Source organism: Terrapene carolina, unplaced genomic scaffold (genome assembly GCF_002925995.2).
Source record: "Terrapene carolina triunguis isolate 2854851 unplaced genomic scaffold, T_m_triunguis-2.0 Scaffold740, whole genome shotgun sequence".
NCBI lineage: Eukaryota > Metazoa > Chordata > Testudines > Emydidae > Terrapene > Terrapene triunguis.
In genome coordinates, this window is record NW_020665091.1 from 4,819,576 (window position 1) to 4,836,708 (window position 17,133).

The 17,133-nt window shown below is 45.0% G+C and overlaps 1 protein-coding gene across 1 annotated transcript; it reads left to right on the forward strand.

Moving 5' to 3' along the window:
• The first annotated feature begins 2,425 nt into the window (after nucleotides 1-2,425).
• On the forward strand, nucleotides 2,426-13,753 carry CSTA (cystatin A). The gene is given in 4 exon segments (XM_026660248.2): nucleotides 2,426-2,488; nucleotides 2,491-2,598; nucleotides 7,953-8,054; nucleotides 13,612-13,753. Coding segments are annotated over 4 exon segments (408 nt in total). The 3' UTR covers nucleotides 13,747-13,753.
• The last annotated feature ends 3,380 nt before the right edge of the window (nucleotides 13,754-17,133 follow it).

Consider the following 17,133-nt stretch of genomic DNA (forward strand, 5'->3'; position numbering starts at 1 on the left):
AATGGTTACTTTGGCTGGTGTGGGATCCCCAGTTTCTCTATTATTGGGGCGGGAAGAATAAAGTTTTGTTACCCTGATTCTGTGTATCAAGGCCAGTGGAACTGTTGTATGACAGAAGGACTGAGTGAGTCCCTCACCATTACCTAAGTAGCACTTGCTTGACAAGGGGCATGGGTTACAAAACCCAGTGAATTGAGAGAGGATGGGGACAGGTATTTGTACCTGATGGTATGGGCCCCCTCTGAGGGTTTGAAACACCAATTGCACTGCCTCCTCTCTCCACTGTTGAATGTCAGAGCTAACTTTGATTCCCTTAGGAGTCTAGTTACAGGCTGCTGAGCTGAATTCACTTTGGGCCAATGGTGCACCAGCACTGGGGCTCCCCTACTATACTATGAGCTGAAATCGCTAAGAGCTGAAATCACAAAAGAGCTGATGTTATTAAGAGCTGAGATCACTGAGTGCTGTGTTAACTAATGGGGGAGCCTGAAGCTATATTGCTCAGCAGCTGGCGGAGCAATTTGTGGGGACGACTGGAGGAGCAGCGAGCGGCGTGGAGCCTTGCGGGGCCGGTTGGAGTGGCCCAAGGAACGGTGAGCGGAGCTGTTTGTGGGGACGGCTGGAACGGCTCACAGGTCGGTGAGCGGAGCAGAGCAGCTTGTACAGCGGAGCAGTTTGTGGGATGGCAGGAAAGTGGACTGGCTCGTGGTAAAGGCTGCGGCGGAACCCCCACGGAGAAATAGACGGCTGGCCAGCCTCAGATCACGTAAGGTGCCCCTTAACACCCTGCGTGCCCCCCCCCCTTTTACTCTGGGACTGCACTGACCAGGGACAGAGACTTTGGGGGTTGTTGGACTTTTGGGACTTTGGGTGGTTGCTGGACCCAAGAGACTTTGGGGGTGTCGGACTTTGGGGACTCTGGGTGATTTTTGGGTTGCTGGATTCAAGAACCAAAGGGAAAAGGACACAGCCCAATTTGCTGGGGTGGGTTTTGCTCATGGTTTGTGTTGTGAATCCTGTTTTGTGGTGTTTTTCCAATTTTATGCTGATGTCGTTTACCTCATGTTATTAAACATTTTCTGCTACACTCAGACTCCGTGCTTGCGAGAGGGGAAGTATTGCCTCTTAGAGGTACCCAGGGGGGGTGGTATGTAATTGTCCCAGGTCACTGGGTGGGGGCTCGAGCCGGTTTTGCATTGTGTTATTGAAACGGAACCCCTAGATACAGAACCCGGCCCTTGTTGCTGCCAACTAGATGGGCAGAAGGGTTACATATAGCGAGAGAGAGAGAGAGAGATCTCTCTCATAGAACTGGAAGGTTATCAAGTCCAGCCCCCAGCCTTCACTAGCAGGACCATGTACTGATTTTACCCCAGATCCCTAAGTAACCCCCCTCAAGGATTGAACTCACAACCCTGGGTTTAGGAGGTTAATGCTCAAACTACTGAGCTATCCCTGCCCCCCGGTTTCTGTGTTGTATGTTGTATGTTTTGCTGAAGTCTTTTAAATTTATCTGTCCTTCAAAAACTTTACTAAAATTAAGAGGCTCTAATGCAATTTAAGCCAATAGGTGTTAATTTCCAATAAATACAAAAGGCTGTGAAGAACTACATTACTTTAAGTAGGAATAAGTGAAATTGTTCTAAAGATTAGGTACATCTTTCATTGGAGTCTATCTGCCAGTTTTTAAAAAACAAATGCTAAAGGAATAATGTAGAAAAAGGAAATTTTTATTCCTGGTGCAAAATTAAAAACAAGACTAATTGCTAAATGTTCATAGGTTTTGTAAAAAGTTTGATAAAGAAATCTACATGCATGCTCCTTTTGGAGGGTGGGTCATATTTCTTCAAATAAAAGCTAAAACACAAGGAAAAGAAGGGGTTAAGGTGGCAGCATGTGCCAGCATTCTTGTCTCTGTCCTTTCAACAGTTAGAAAACCTTTCAGATTTGTAATAAATAATAGTGAAATAAAATAATTAAAAATAAAAGACCTGCTGCCTTTGCATTCTTAGAGATAATGAGAAAACCACATTTCAAGTTAAACAGGAATTGCTGCAATGAAACCAGGGGAGAATGTGTGGTAATTTTAAGGCAGATATTGGGAAATATTTGGGTGTAGCTCAGTGTTTACAATCCCTTCCCCAAGCACAAAGAGAGTCACACCCCTATTAGAGGTGTTGAAACTGGTGATGAATCAAGAAATTGCCAGACCAGGAGGAACCAATTACCGTAATTAATAGGGGTCGGGGAGTTATTTGTTTTCTGCTTTTCTGGTGTCCACAGAGCACTAGACACATAATGATATTTAAAGTACTCTTTCTCTTACTACTGACAATATTACATTGTTTTATTTTGTTTTGTTCCTTTCTTCCCTGCTCTCCCCTCACAAGCCTGACAATGGTAAACTCCACATTATACAAATCATATGACTGTGTGAGTATATAATATCAGATGTCTGAGTGTTCTTGGTCACATTTGCTCTAGATTTTGTTTGTCAGAGTTTCCAAACATCCTAAGAAGTTATTTGCCACTATGATTGCTGGAGGCTTAACCGAGATCAAGCCCGCGACTCCAGAAATCCAAGAGATTGCTGACCAGGTGAGTTGCATCCAATGAAAGATGCAAAACAGAAACTAGTTGATTAGAAGCATGTAGTATGTGGCATGGAAAATTTGCTTAAGAAGTGACTGCACTGACTCCAGTCCAGGAAATTCTTAGATTTGTATCTGCTAAGGCCAGAAGGGACCATCTAGTTTGACATCCTGTATAGCACAGGCATAGAACTTTTCAATCTTTTAATCCATTTAATGTGGCCATGTTAATTTTGTATCGTAATGGTTTTTTAATTAAAATGTCATGCGATATCAAGTGTCATACAGAAGTCTAGGTCTATTACATCAATGCTATTACCTTTATCAACCAAATTTATAATCTCATAAAAAAAAAAAAGATATCAAGTTAGTATGACAGGATCTATTTTCCATAAAGCCTCATTGATTGGCATTAAGTATCCTTTAATTCTTTATTAATCGAGTCCCATATAAGCTGCTCCAATATCTTGCCCAAGATCAATGTCAGACTGGCAGGCCTATAATTGCTGGGTTATCCCATTTATCCTTTTTAAATATTGACACAACATTACTTTTCTTCCAGTTTTCTGACCCTCTGCTTTCTGTCTTCTGGGAGCTCTAGAGACATTCAGAGACCTCTGTGGCACAGCTAGAAATATAGGAAAGACAGAAAGCTCTAATGGTCAGTACAGGCATCTGAAGCTGAGTCTACACTGCCTAATTAACTACCAGTGCAGTTCCAGTAGCAGTGGTAGAAGCACCTCTGTCTACAAGGTTTTAGGTGTGCCATCGCACCCTGATCTGTACAGAACTGGCTGACAGGGTAGCAAAAATATCAGTGTTCTGCCTCCACTGGTACTTGTGTAGTTGGGCTAGTGGAGCTGCACCGGCGGTGAATTGGAGGTCCCATTTGCTAATGCAGAGCAAGCCAGGGAGTCAGGCTTTTGTTCCTGGTGCCAGGGCTGGTTCTAGTGTCTCATTACTGGGGGGCAGAGGGGAGTGGGTATTTCAGGGTTCCTATAAACAAATAACCTTCTAGGAGTCCAGGGGCTAGTTGGATCCCTGGAAAATCTTGGATTTTAAGAGTTTAAGAAAGTAGAAATTAGCTACTTTGTCAGTATTTTCCTGTGATTTATATCTTTGGCCTTTCTAACGATTTAGGGCCCCTTGAAGGTTATTTGGGCTAGGGGGTGAGGGGGAAATGTCCTGGGCCTGCCTGGCTCTGCTGTGGACTCGCTGTGTGACCCTGGTCAAATCACTTCACCTCTTTGTGCTTCAATTTCCTCAGATGTAAAATGAAGGGGGTGGGAGTGGGGGATAACACTTCCCTTCCTCACATGGGGACTGTTTAATTCATTGAGATTCTTCCTCGAAAGGCACTATAGACCTACAAAATATTACTGCTGTTGTGTGTATGCTGACTGTAAAAGGTAGCAGATGGTCTCTGTCCAAAAAATCTGAGAATCCAAGTTTAAATGTGCACCCAGCATATGTCAGAAATGAGGCCACAATACTTAGTTTTCAGTGGACACAAATAGGGCGCAAAAGGTGAATCTTCAAGTCAGATTCTGCTTTCATTCACACAGGGGTCAATTGAGGTTTTTAAATTTACTCCCCTGTTAAGTGAGAGCAGAATATAGCCTCCGGAGGGCAGATATGTACGATACCTGAACTACTTTCAGGAAAGTATCATGTACTTGGAATGATTTAAAGGAGCAGTTCTCAAGCAGGATTCTGGGGCCCCCTGGGGGGCTGCAAGCAGGTTTCAGGGGGTCTGTCTAAATAAACCAGAGAGCAGGGCTGGCATTAGACTTGCTGGGGCCCCGGGCAGAAAACCAAAGCCCAAGCCCTGCCACCCAGGGCTGAAGCCAAAGCCTGAGCACTTTAGCTTTGCAGGGCCCCCTGTGGCCTGAGGTCCCAGGCAATTGGCCTGGTTGCCACCCCCTACTACCGGCCCTGGCTCTTAATCTACTGGATATGCAGAAAAACAGTTGTGGCACCCGTGGGCTGTGGAATTTTTATAGCATGTTGGGGGTGGGGGGGTCCTCAGAAAGAAAAAGGTTGCAAACCCCTCATTTAAAGCACTGACCTGTTCAGTGATCTTTAAAAAATGTAAACAAAATGATTCATTGCTCTTTATTTTCTAAAAGGTGAAACTTCTGTCTTGTGCTTAGATCTGTGTGTGCCTTGGAGAGGTAGATTTTTAAATAGTATCTGGCATTTGTGAGTCAACTGGGAACTCCGTCGTATCCTTTAGCAACAAAGAGCATCTGACTACCAGACTGCTGACTAGAAGACTTGTGGTTACTCTCACCCCACCCTTCATGGAAGGGAAAGTGGCTGCCAGAGAAAAATGTCATTGTTGATTGGCTTAAATACATGAATTGCCTTTATTGACTACATGCTTTTAAAGAAATGGTCAAAGTTCCCAGTTAGCTAATGAATGAAGCACAATGGATTAGTGGTTAGTGCACTGGGACTGGTAGTCATGAGACAGATGTGATTCCCATGTCAGCCACAGACTCATTGTGTAGCCTGACTCTGGGTAAGTCACTTCAGCGCGCTCTGCCTCAGTTTCCCCATCTATAATGCTGTCATTATGTTGGATTTCATTGTAGTATCCAAATGTTCCTAAAAGAAGCTCCAAAGCAGACAATTAAAATCACAGCAAATGTAAATGTTTTGTCAAAAGCTCTTCTGAGAGGAAAGGATTTTAACCCTGATTTCCTCAGCAGGTACAAGGCACTTTTCATCTGGCAATCTGAAAGCACGAATCCCAAGCAGACATGGGTGCCTCTCTCTCTCTTTCTCTGGCCTGTCAGTCAGGTGCCCAAATACCTTTGTAGATCTGGGCCCTATGCCCTGCCCCTCTTCTCTCCATTTTACTCCTGGCTAACTTAGATGGGTCCCCACTCTGCCTACTGGCTTCTGGGAATCCCTTTCTTAGGCAATTAAGTCTCCCCATACAATACAGGAGGAACCTGGGTGCCTAACTCAGGGCTAAGAATTCCACTAGTCAGCAGGGAGCCTAAGATCCTTGGTGAAATCTAGCCCCAGCAGCCCTAGTCCTATCAATATTTGGGAGGTTTTCTTGTACCATTGTTGACCCCTGAGCATTACCTTCATTTCTGCCCTAATTCTAGCAGAGTCCAGAAACAACAACCAAAAATACATTTGATCAGGAATGTATTACTTATTAAATCTCCTTGTCCTACATCTGTTAGGCATGAGCCAAGGGCTTCAAACTGTCCATTTGGGGACTAGGCAGCTGGCTGCTTGACCTCCCTCAAAGGGATGGGCCCTCTCAATAAATAACTGATGGGTAAATAGTACTTGGAGGTTGGGAAGGTCATGAATGGCAGGGGTGGGGGATGACAGTTTCCTTGTCTGAGACAAGGACAGCTGGCGCTGAGGGGACACTTAATTCAACACTTCCAAAGAAGTGGAAAGCCTGGGTGTGGAGTGGTGAATCTGCTGAGAGCAGCAGAAAGGAAAGGTTCCATGGGAACTGGGAGAATAGTTAGTCAATAGTGGGTGTATTGGGATTGTGGGAGAAGCGTAGTGATTGTAGCATTTGGGGTGAGAGTGGCAGCATGTGAAGCACTGGAACAGCTGCTCCAGAGTTGACACTCAAGCAGAAGATGCTGCATCAGTGTGGAAGAGCAATGCAGAGGGACCCCAATGAGTCATACCACAGAACTGAACTCTGACCAATTACCTCTACTGCATGAATGGATTAAGATATTAAGACCCCAACCTTCTTTTGAACTGTCCCACAAAGGTTAAACTGAGAACTACTCTGAGCTGTTTCGGGAGCCTAGAGAATTTGTCCTTTTCTGTCAGCCTTAGTAAATTAGTATTTCATTTGCGCTGCGTGTCAGAGCTTTTGGGACCCACTAGCTGTTGCAGTCCTCACAGCTGAAGTTTCTTTAATGCTTTCCTCTGAGACACAGTACATCTGTATCTGAGAAGGGATGATGTACCATAGCACTCCAATGACCCCATCAGGTGAGTGTAATCACAATTGTCTTAGGGAAAATTTTAAAAAGTCACTTGATTGTGACAGATAGGACACTAACCTGCAATATCCTGGACAAACCATATTGAATTAAATTAGTATTATAGGAGTTCATTGAATTAAAAATGCAAAAATGTATGTGTGATTGAGGGATTGTACATAATTCTATGGGGGAGGGGGAACAGGGCTGGCCCACAACATTTTGGCACCTAAGACGGGGAGCTCAAATGACTCCCCCCTGCCCCTTCGCTTGGGGCAAAACTTTGAGAGGTCTCAATTCTGCCCTTTTCCTGTTCTACTCCTCTCATGGTACTGCTCTGCTACCTACCCCAATAAAGGAGAACTAACAATTTAAAATGCCAGGACCCAATCTTTCCTGAAGCACCCCTGCTCATCAAGGTGCCTCCTTAGTCAATGTATACAGAGCGTCTTTCTCCATCCTGTGATATACCAAATCAGTCTTTTGTCTTTATTCACCAAACAGGGGGATCCACTCAATGTCCTATAATTCCTTTTCATATTCAAGTGGTTTTGATGCTTAATTTGTCTTCGATGGTTTTTCCATTGATTTTTTTTTTCTGGGTTGGTGCCAAGGCAGACAATGAGTATTGCAATACATAATCGGCTAGCCCAGGATGGGCGACAACTCCCTCCTGCTTGAATTGTCCGTCACCGAGACATTATTCCCTAGTCATTCACTTTCCCTCCAAGACCATAAAGGCATAATTTTCAATACAGTTACATTATTCCTTATATATCACCCGTACACACATCTCACACTGATTATGGGTATTGATAAGTTACAAGTTTTCAACAGAGACATCACATGCTGCCCATCATGGGTGAATACCATGAAAACAGTGTGTTAGGTGTAGTGATTTTGTCAGGTCTAGACAGGAGTTGCTTGTAGAGAACAGTGACGTTTTTGCCAGTTGGCAGCAATGGGCCTCTGTATCACAGTGACCAAGTGTCATGTGATGGCAAACTGGAGGTAGGTGCAGATGGCCAGACACTGAGGTCAGTGGATGGACAGGGGTTTTGGGGGAGATGTTTTCAGAAAGCAGGAGCTTCAGGCAAGAGGTATTTCAGGAAAGGCCACGCAGCAATCCTAGTTTTCACAGGGCTGTGAAGCCTGGCTGCAAGGAACTCTGGAGCCTAGGGAATAAGGCTGGAAGATCTGAGTTGAGTTGAATTGTTTGTTAATAAGCAAGGCCCAAAGAAGGGAAATGTTATAGGCTGACTTGCAGCACATAACATGTGCATTCTTTGAGAAGCTGAGAAGAAGAAATGGCGGCAGTAGACATATGATGAGAAGGGGGTGTACCGACCCCATTACACCACCTAACCCTCTTTTTTCCCTACAGGTGAAGCCACAGCTGGAAGGGAAAGAGAACAAGACGTATCCAGTCTATGTAGCCCTAAAATATAAAACTCAGGTGGTTGCTGGAATAAACTACTTCATTAAGGTCAGTAGTCAACAAAATCCCCCTCTTCTTCCCTCATTGCTTAAGTGTTCTAGTTGAAGAAGAATGTACTTTTGAGTGCCTTAAAGCAAAATGTTCAAATAGTGAGCAAACATTGCAGGAAAAGATCCCATATGACTTTTAATCAAGGTAGGGACTATCTCTCGTCTGCTTCTGCAGTGCCCAGCCAGTACCCGTTGGGTGCTATTTTGATACAAAAATAGAAAAGATAAACAACTTGTTTTGTGAATCTCATTTAAATCTTCTCAGTATTTATAAGCACGAGTCACACTCCTACAGCTGTATATTGTAAAATTTTAGGATTGCCAAGAGGGCGATCTCTATTCAAGACTCTCCAACTGCTTTCTTAACTCTCATCCTCAGAGCTGGCCTTAGGTGGTGTTTGGGCAAGCTGGCAAAACAATGGCTTCTCCTTCCTGCTGTCTCCATGCCCTGAGAGGAAATAGAATCCTGTTCACCATGATCAGCCCACTAGGCACAGGGCCAGCCTGGGGCTTTTGGGGAGTGTTACTGAGAGGTACACACCTCAAACTCCTCTGAGCAAATTTAAATACAGTTTGTGTGTGTGTGTGTTTGGGAGCGGTGAGTCTTATGTCCCCACAACCTTCTGCTGCAGAAGTACAGTCCAGCCCCTTGTTCCTTTGATCCGCTTGCATTTTCCAAGGCTCGCTCTTAAGGGAAAGAGCTAGAAACTTTTTTTAATGATAGCGGAAATGTCCCCCTTCCCTAATATTTCCTCAAAACAGTGGGTTCTGTGGTCATAGGCTGCCTGGGGCCCAAAAGCCCAGTCTGCTCCTTCTCTCAGAGAAATGGTGGGTCTTTTTAGCTCTATTATTGTGAGAAGGCCTTGTCGAAGGAGTTGGGTTTTCATTGTGCTCTGCACACTCCTGGCCCAGGTCTGATTCTGATCTCCTGTGGCAATGAGTTCAGTCATTTAGAACCATCTGTTAAGAACGTTCTGCCTCCTGCACCTGACATTTCCCCAATAGATTACCAGTGAGAGCAGCTCTCTGAGGGACATGGATAGAGAGGTTTTCTAAGGTAGGTGGGGATTGCAGCCCCTAACTTCTAGGTGCTTAGTCACCCACTGAAATTCACAAACCCTGAATTAGGTGTTCAGGCTCCCTACACAATGGATGGGGAAAGTTTGGAGTCGAAGAACAGAATCCACAAAAGCATGCACACTGAATGAGGAGATGCTTAAGCTAGCCAATGGGAAATACTGAGGAGAACGGTGTCTGTCCTGAGTGCTTCCCCTCAAAGGAACTTGGTTATCAACTCCAGTCCGGAGTTAGGCACTGTGATGGGATCCCCCGAGTACAACCTGGAACTGGGGTACTACTGTGCCCTCTTAACTCTCTAGCCTGGGCTGTCTCTCACAATGCTTTGGTACTGACAAGCAGAACCCCCCCCCCCTCCCCCCTGACACTGTTATCACTCAGCACAACAGCACATGGAGCCCCACACCCAGCTAAATTGCATGAATGCTCCCTGACCCACTCACGAATCACACAGAGAAAGGCACCAGCAAATCTCCCAAGCCCCCAGCCTTGCAGCCCGGAACTATACCGTCTTGTCCTGGTCAGAAACCTGATCAGTGTAAGTTTATTATCCAGTCTGCCCCTCCCTCAATGTGGAGAGGACACTCACTAGCCTTTGTAAACTGAGCTGAGATTTCCCAAGCACTTCAACCAAAACACACTGCTTTAGGTAAAATATAAAACAGATTTATTAACTACAGAAAGATAGATTTTAAGTGATTATAAGTGGTAGGCATAAAAGGTCAGAGATAGTTACCAAAGAAAATAAAAGATAATCACACAGTCTAAATCTTTTATTAGACTAGGCAGTATTTGGACCAAGCAGTTTTCTCACCAAACTAGATGTTAAGTTCTTAATACACAGGCTTCCCCTTTAAGCCTGGGACAAGTCTCCTCAGTTCAAGGCTTTGTCTTCCCAGTGTTCTTGTTGCTTCCAGCATAGGTGGGGGAGGAGAAAGGCCAAAGCATGATGCCACTGTCCCCTATTTTGTCTCCTCAGTCCATGTGCCTGGAAGACACTAGCCCAGGCATGCCTTGGTGGGCCTTGCTGAGTCACAGGGTTGAGCAAACCCCCGTTGTGGTCTTGTGCAACTGAGTCATAACGTTGAGCAGTCCCCAATGTGTGGTGCTTGCGAAATTGTCATTGAATTGTAAATCCCTTGTATACTATTCCCCTGCTGGTCAATGGCAGGTGATGATCATTCAACGCCTGCCCAGATGTTGGTAATCTCCTTTGTTGTGGTCCCTGGAGAACTAGCATTGGGTGACTTCCAAACTCACAACTATTTCATTAACAACCATACAGCAAAATCTTATAACCTCATACACACTGATATACATATTTTAACAGAACAATGGGTTTCAGCAGACCATGACCTTTCATATGATATCCTACATAGCATGCTTTGTATGAAATATATCATAATTATGACCGAGATAAATATGGGTGTTCCAGGGTGCTACTTTGAGGTACAGAGTGACACAGGCACCTGTCTCTGCTTGGGAGTCACAGCCTAGAAAAGGCAGAAGTGTTCAATAAATATTTGTGTTCTGTATTTGGGGGAAAACAGATATAATCTCTACCTATGGTGATGATAACACTCTTTCTATTCCACTAATATCTCTGGAGGATGTTAAATAGCTACTTAAGTTAGACATTTTCAAATTAGCAATATCAGATAATGTGCATCCAAGAGTTTTAAAAGCGCTGGCTGAGGAGTTCACTGGACTGTTAATGTTGATTTTCAATAAGTCTTAGAGCACTGGGAAAGTTTCAGAAGACTGGAAGAAAGCTTAAGTGCCAATTTTTAAAATGGATAAATGGGATGACCTGGGTAATTATAGACCTGTCAGCCTGACGTTGATCTTAGGATGCATAAACAGGCAAATCTCAAGTAGGAGTAGAGAGGCTATTTTGTCTCTATACTTGTCACTGGTGCGACCACTGTTGGAATACTGTGTCAAGTTCTGGTGCCCAGAATTCCAGAAGGATGTTGATAAATTGGAGAGGGTTGAGAGAAGTCATGAAAATGATTAAAGTATTAGAAAACATGCCTCATAGTGAGACTCGGAGCTCAGTCTATTCAGCTTAGCGAAGAATAAGTTAAGGGTCACTTTCATTATTTTCTATAAATACCTGCATGGGGGGGAAAACATTTAATAATGGGCTGTTCAGTCTAGCAAAGAAAGGCATAACATGATCCAATGGCTGAGAGTTTAATCGAGACTGGAAACAAGGAGTATATTTTTAATGGAGAGAGTAATTAACCATTGGAACAATTTGTCAAGGGTCATGGTGGATTTCTCCAGAGCTGAACATTTTTAGATCAAGATGGGATGTTTTGCTAAAAGATCTACTCTAGGAATTATTTTGGGGGAGTTCTATGGCCTGTGTTTTACAGGAGGTCAGACCAGATAATCATAATTGTCCCTTCTGGCCTTAGAATCTATTAATCTATGAAAAAGCCTTCTCCTGGCATCAGATGCCTGAGCTATTTCTTGCAAGACAAGGGGTGGCACAAGTCTGACTTCCCACAAAACAGCCAGAGGGGAAAGGAGGAGCAGGCTGACTTCCTTACAACCTTTAGGCCAGTGGTTAGGGCACTTGCTTGGGAGGTAGAAAACTCTGGTTCAATTCCCCTCCTTTGCCTGGTGGGGAGAAGGGATTTGAAGATGGTCTCCACATGTCAGGCATGTGCCCTAGTTACTGAACTACAGAGTCACTCGCTCTCTGTTTGGGCCAGTGCATATTTAATTAGTTATACAGTGGAACAGCTTCAATGGGAGACTCAGAGCGCCTCTGCCTCAGATTATCCTATAGCCCAGTGGTTAGAACATTCCTCTGACAGGTAGAAGACCCATGAACAACTCCCTTTGTCTTGTCATGCAGAAGGGGGAATTGAATGGGGTCTCACATGGCCCACGTGACACCACTGGGCTAAAGGTCATGAGGGAGGTTGTTCTCCTCCATATTTTGTGGCGTCAGGTGTGCTCTGAGCACATCTACTGGATCAGGCCCTGCAGGTAAGCCAGGCATGACAAAGCCCAGTATGAGAATCCCGCTGGGGGTTAGGTGTCTAGGCACCTGCTTGAGACACTAGTGCACATGCCCAGTGGCAGAAACGTAGGCAACTAGGGGACTTTTACAGCAAAAATTTAGGTGCTGAGGTTATATAGGCACCTCCAGAGTTACGTGGCAGCTGAGTGGGGGTTTTGTGAATACCAGTAGTGCTTAAATGTTTGGGTGGTTTCACAAAAGAGAGACTTAAAAAAACAGGATTTTTTTTTTTTTTTTACAACAGGCGACAACTTGCAGGGGATGGAATTTGAATTTGTGTTTCTTACCTCCCAGCTGAGTACCCTAAGCAGCAGGCAATGGAGTCAATCTCTTTGTTTCTGGCCCACTGATTATTTCTACCCAGTGGAACAGCTTCAATAAGCAAGACAGAGAAACCTCCTCTTGAATACCTCATAGCCCACTTGTTAGAGCACTCTCCTGAGAAGCAGGAGACCCCAAATCAACTCCCTTCTGCACATCAAATGAGGATGATATTGAACCCAGGTCTTCCATATCCCACCTGAGTACCCCCAACCACTTGGACTAAAAGTTATAAGGTGGGACAGAACCATCTCCTCCTCTGGCCATTTTGTAAATCTATCCCCCCCCACCCCCAAAACCAAAAAGAATCAATTTGGAAATATTGAAACAGTTTGTCAGCATTTCCAAAAAAATATTTTTTTTATTTGGGAGACAGTCAAAATTCACAGAAACTCACAAATAGTTTTGGTAGATTTGAAACTGCATTTTTTTTGGTGAATAAAATATCTGTCTGAAAAATCTTCACCCAGCCCCGGTGAGGGTGTTGGCTTACTTCACCCCAGCATTCAGCTTTCTTTGCCTCCTGCCCCAGTGTCTTTGCATACAGCTCTGGCCTTCCTAGGGAAAAAAGGGTTAACTCTTTCACTGCCAGTCTAGGCATGGGATCTGAGTGAAGTCAATGAGACTTTGCCTTAGAAAAACTGATTGAAAACTTTTGGGTTTAAATATCAGATTTTTTTGTAAAGAAAACTCTCATTGACTTCACTCAGATGCCCAAGCTTATGTGCAGAAGATGAAGTTGTTTAGTGGGAAGGATAATTTTGGGGCATGAAGAATATGACCTAAATTCAGCCCAGGCATAAATAGGTGCAACTCCTGGAGAAACCAGTGGAAGTGACGCCTTCTTATGGCAGGTTGAACTTGGCCTTGTGAGTGCAGGGATAACATTTCTATTTTCTGATCATCAGGAACACCCTAATTTGGACACACGAGCCCATTTCTGCTCACACGTGATATGAAATGGGACAGTCTCTACAGATCAGGTTTAGGGTATTGAATGGTACCGTGTATGATTTAATTTTTATTTTGCCATTCAAAGGTTCAGCATTTCATCTCCCCAAAACTTCCTTTCATTAGAATTTGCTTAGTCCACGGCTGTCCCATTCTCCTTGTCTTTCAGGTCTCCATCAGCAAAAGCAACGATGAGTGTGTACACTTGAGGGTTTTCCAAAGCCTTCCTCATGAGAACAAGGGGCCCAGTCTTACCAGCTATGAGACTGGCAAAACCAAAAATGATCCATTGGAGCCATTTTGAATGAGATGCTTGGGATCGGCTCTTCTGTTGCTCTTTCTGCAGACTCCCAGCTGATACCGCCTGTGCCAATACATGAATGAAAATAAAATTAATCTGATTTTGAAAACTAAGTTTGTGTTTCCGTGTTGCATGTAACAGAAGGTCTGTCTTGATAGCAGCAGTTACTTACTGCTGGAAACTTATGACAGGTCTCCAAGGAAATGTACTGCATCTCCCCAAAACATGCTTCCATTAGAATCTGCTTAGTCCATGAGCTTGACTGTCCTATTTCTCCTGATTTGCTGCTTTCTCTAAATGAGTAGTATTATTAGCAGAATCTTTCACAACAAAGACACCACCACCCACAACTACCGCATCCCCATCGGCAGTCACAAGAAAAAAAGTCATCTGATTGGACACCCCACAGTGGAGAAAAGCACACAGTGGATCATTACATCAGTTGCTTCAGGAAAAAAAATCAACTGTGAAATCCTCAGACATGCATTACATCGGGGTGGCCAAACTTACTGACCCTCCAAGCCGCATACAACAATCTTCAACCCCACAGGAGGTGCCTGCCAGGGGCCAGTGTTTCAGCCCCACTCCTGCTGAAGCCCTGAGACCTCTTCTCCCCCCCCCCCCCGTAGCAAGGCAGAGGTCCCGAGCTCCCCCCGCACCTAGTCTGGTAGGTGGAGAATGGGGGAGGGGGTGCCATGGGGGGCTCTGCAAGCTGCACTTTAACAGTAAAAGAGCCACATGTGACTCACGAGCCACAGTTTGGCTACCCCCACGGGATAGTCCCTGAAATCCAACCACCAGATCATGATCAAACCAGTAGACAAGGGGGCACTATTGTAGTCCCTAATCATGATAACTTCGTCAACGAGATCAACAGACAAGTCTCTGACACCATCTACTATAAAGAACTAGAAAAAGACCCCACACCATAACTCACACAGGAACTTAAAGAAACTATCAAATCTTTCCCCAAGTAACTCTTTCAACAAGTAATGGGGGGAGGGAGGTGCAGGGACACACATGGACAGGGGCAGATGTGCCTGACTGAATGGGAGAGGCTCGGGGTCAGTCAGGGTCTGCATGGGGGAAGGCTCCCCAACTCTATCACAATTCCCCCCGCCCCCACAAAGAAACTATTCCGTACTTCTCCCATCCACACCTAAAAGCCTTCCAGGTTCACACCCATATATGCAGAATTATAAAATTCTGCACACAGTATTTTATAATTTTCTGGCACAGAATACCCCCAGGAGTATCATAGACAAATCCACCATATCACCTCTAGGCGAACACTTTTCACAAAGTGATCACTTCATATCTGGTCTTTCAAAACTCGTTCTCAAAGGAAACCTGCACAACACCTTATAATGCTGCTAGAAGCTAAAGACCATGGATTTAATAGGGGATGTTAATTTCATGGCTTGTTGCAACAATTTGTAACCGCACCTGCCTGCTAACTCTTAATGGCCTACTTCAAACTCCTTTTACATAAGTCTAACCTTTATTGCCCACTTCATTTCAAGTGGCCTCCTAAGACATGCATTACCTTTATGCTTAATAATAGTCCCAACTTGTATTTAGATTAGACACTCTGATTTTTTTCTTTCCCTTAACTCATTGTCTCGAAAGCTTGTACCATCCATCAACAGAAGTTGGTCCATTAAAAGATATGACTTCATCTACTTTCTCTCTCTCATATCCTGGGAGCAACATGGCAACAACAAGTTGACAATGTCTCTTTTAACATACAAGCTCAAAATGCCCAAATACAATTGGGGGAATTGTTGCTATAGTGTAAATTTCCCATTTGTGGGATGGAAAAATTCTCTCAATCAGTGCAGTAAATACATTCTTTTGTGTCCCCAAGCAAACACACTTGCAGCTTATGTGACTGTGCAACTTGATGCTCAGAGTGATGTCAATATACCAGTATATAAACTGCACTGAGGTATTTACGATCTCCCTGATGCTTCCAGGGATACCAGCACCACCTACACATTCAAATGTGGTGTCTTATATCCTAAGCAGTTGTCTATTTCAAGACCCTGGGCCATAGATTTGGAATCCACATCTTGGTGCCAGGGCCGGCTCCAGGGTTTTTGCCCCCCCAAGCGGCGCGGGGGGGAGGGGGGAAAAGCTGCCATCATGACTTTGGCGTCAGCCCCACCGCGCTGCTTTCTTCTTCGGCGGCACTTCGGCGGCAGGTCCTTCCCTCCGAGAGGGAACGAGGGACCTGTCGCCAAAGAGCTGGACGTGCCGCCCTTTCCCCTTGGCCGCCCCAAGCACCTGCTTGCTGCGCAGCTAAAGAATGACACATAACGTACTGTGCTGGGCTTCCTCTCCCCCATTAGGTGAGCTGAAGGTGGGTGGGGTTTGAGAGAGACACTGGTGTTGCCATCACTCAGGGAGGCACTGCTGTGTTAGGGCCCCAGGCCCAGATCCTCAAAGGTATTTAGGAAGCCAGTGGGAGTTAGGGGACTGGATACTTTTCAGGATCTGGGCACTAGACACAAAGTTGGTTGGATTTTTAGATAATGTTGACTTGACTCTTTCCCTTGGATACCATTGATATTAAACCCGTCTCAGAATTGTGGGATGGGGAAGAAATGAACCCATGCCGGCAAAGAGAAGGTGAGCAGCTGCCACAGCTATAACCAGCAGCTGATGAAGTGGGTATTCACCCACGAAAGCTCATGCTCCAATACATCTGTTAGTCTATAAGGTGCCAGAGGACTCTTTGTAGCTATAACCAAGAAAGGCCAAAATGGAGCAGGCCAGTTCACAGCCACCACCATTCTCCATCCCTATCCCAGAAGAGCAGGGTGAGGATTGTTCCTGCTGTCTGGAATTCACATATCAGTCAGGTGTGAGTCCTCAGGTTGTGCACACAGGGTTTCTGGTCAGGGTCTGCATCACTGAAAAGCAGCATGTCACCCTGTCGATGTCCTAGGACATCGACTGACACCTCCCTTTGCCCCCAGCACAACAGAATCTGATCTGTGCCACCGTCATCTTCACAGTCGATATCTTTCTCCACTTCATCATCATCCACCATCACCCTGCAAGTTTGCCTTCAACTATCTCCCACAGGCCAGCACCCTGCTCTATGCCCTTCCCATGGCTGGTAGCAACAATAACCAGCAGTGCATTCCGCTCACAGTATCCCTCCCCCAGCACCATCCATGCCTATCCCTCCCCACTCCACTGATGAAGCCAGGATGCCAAGGGATCCCATCCCAGGCCCATTTCTGCTGATGAGGCGGCCCTTGACCAGAACCCCAGCATGGCTTTATTCTCCTTGTCAACCAGAACAAGGCCATGGTGTGGGAAATACTGGGTTGAAATGGGCACATGCAAGAGGCCTCACAAGTGTGCTGGGGCACAGGGATC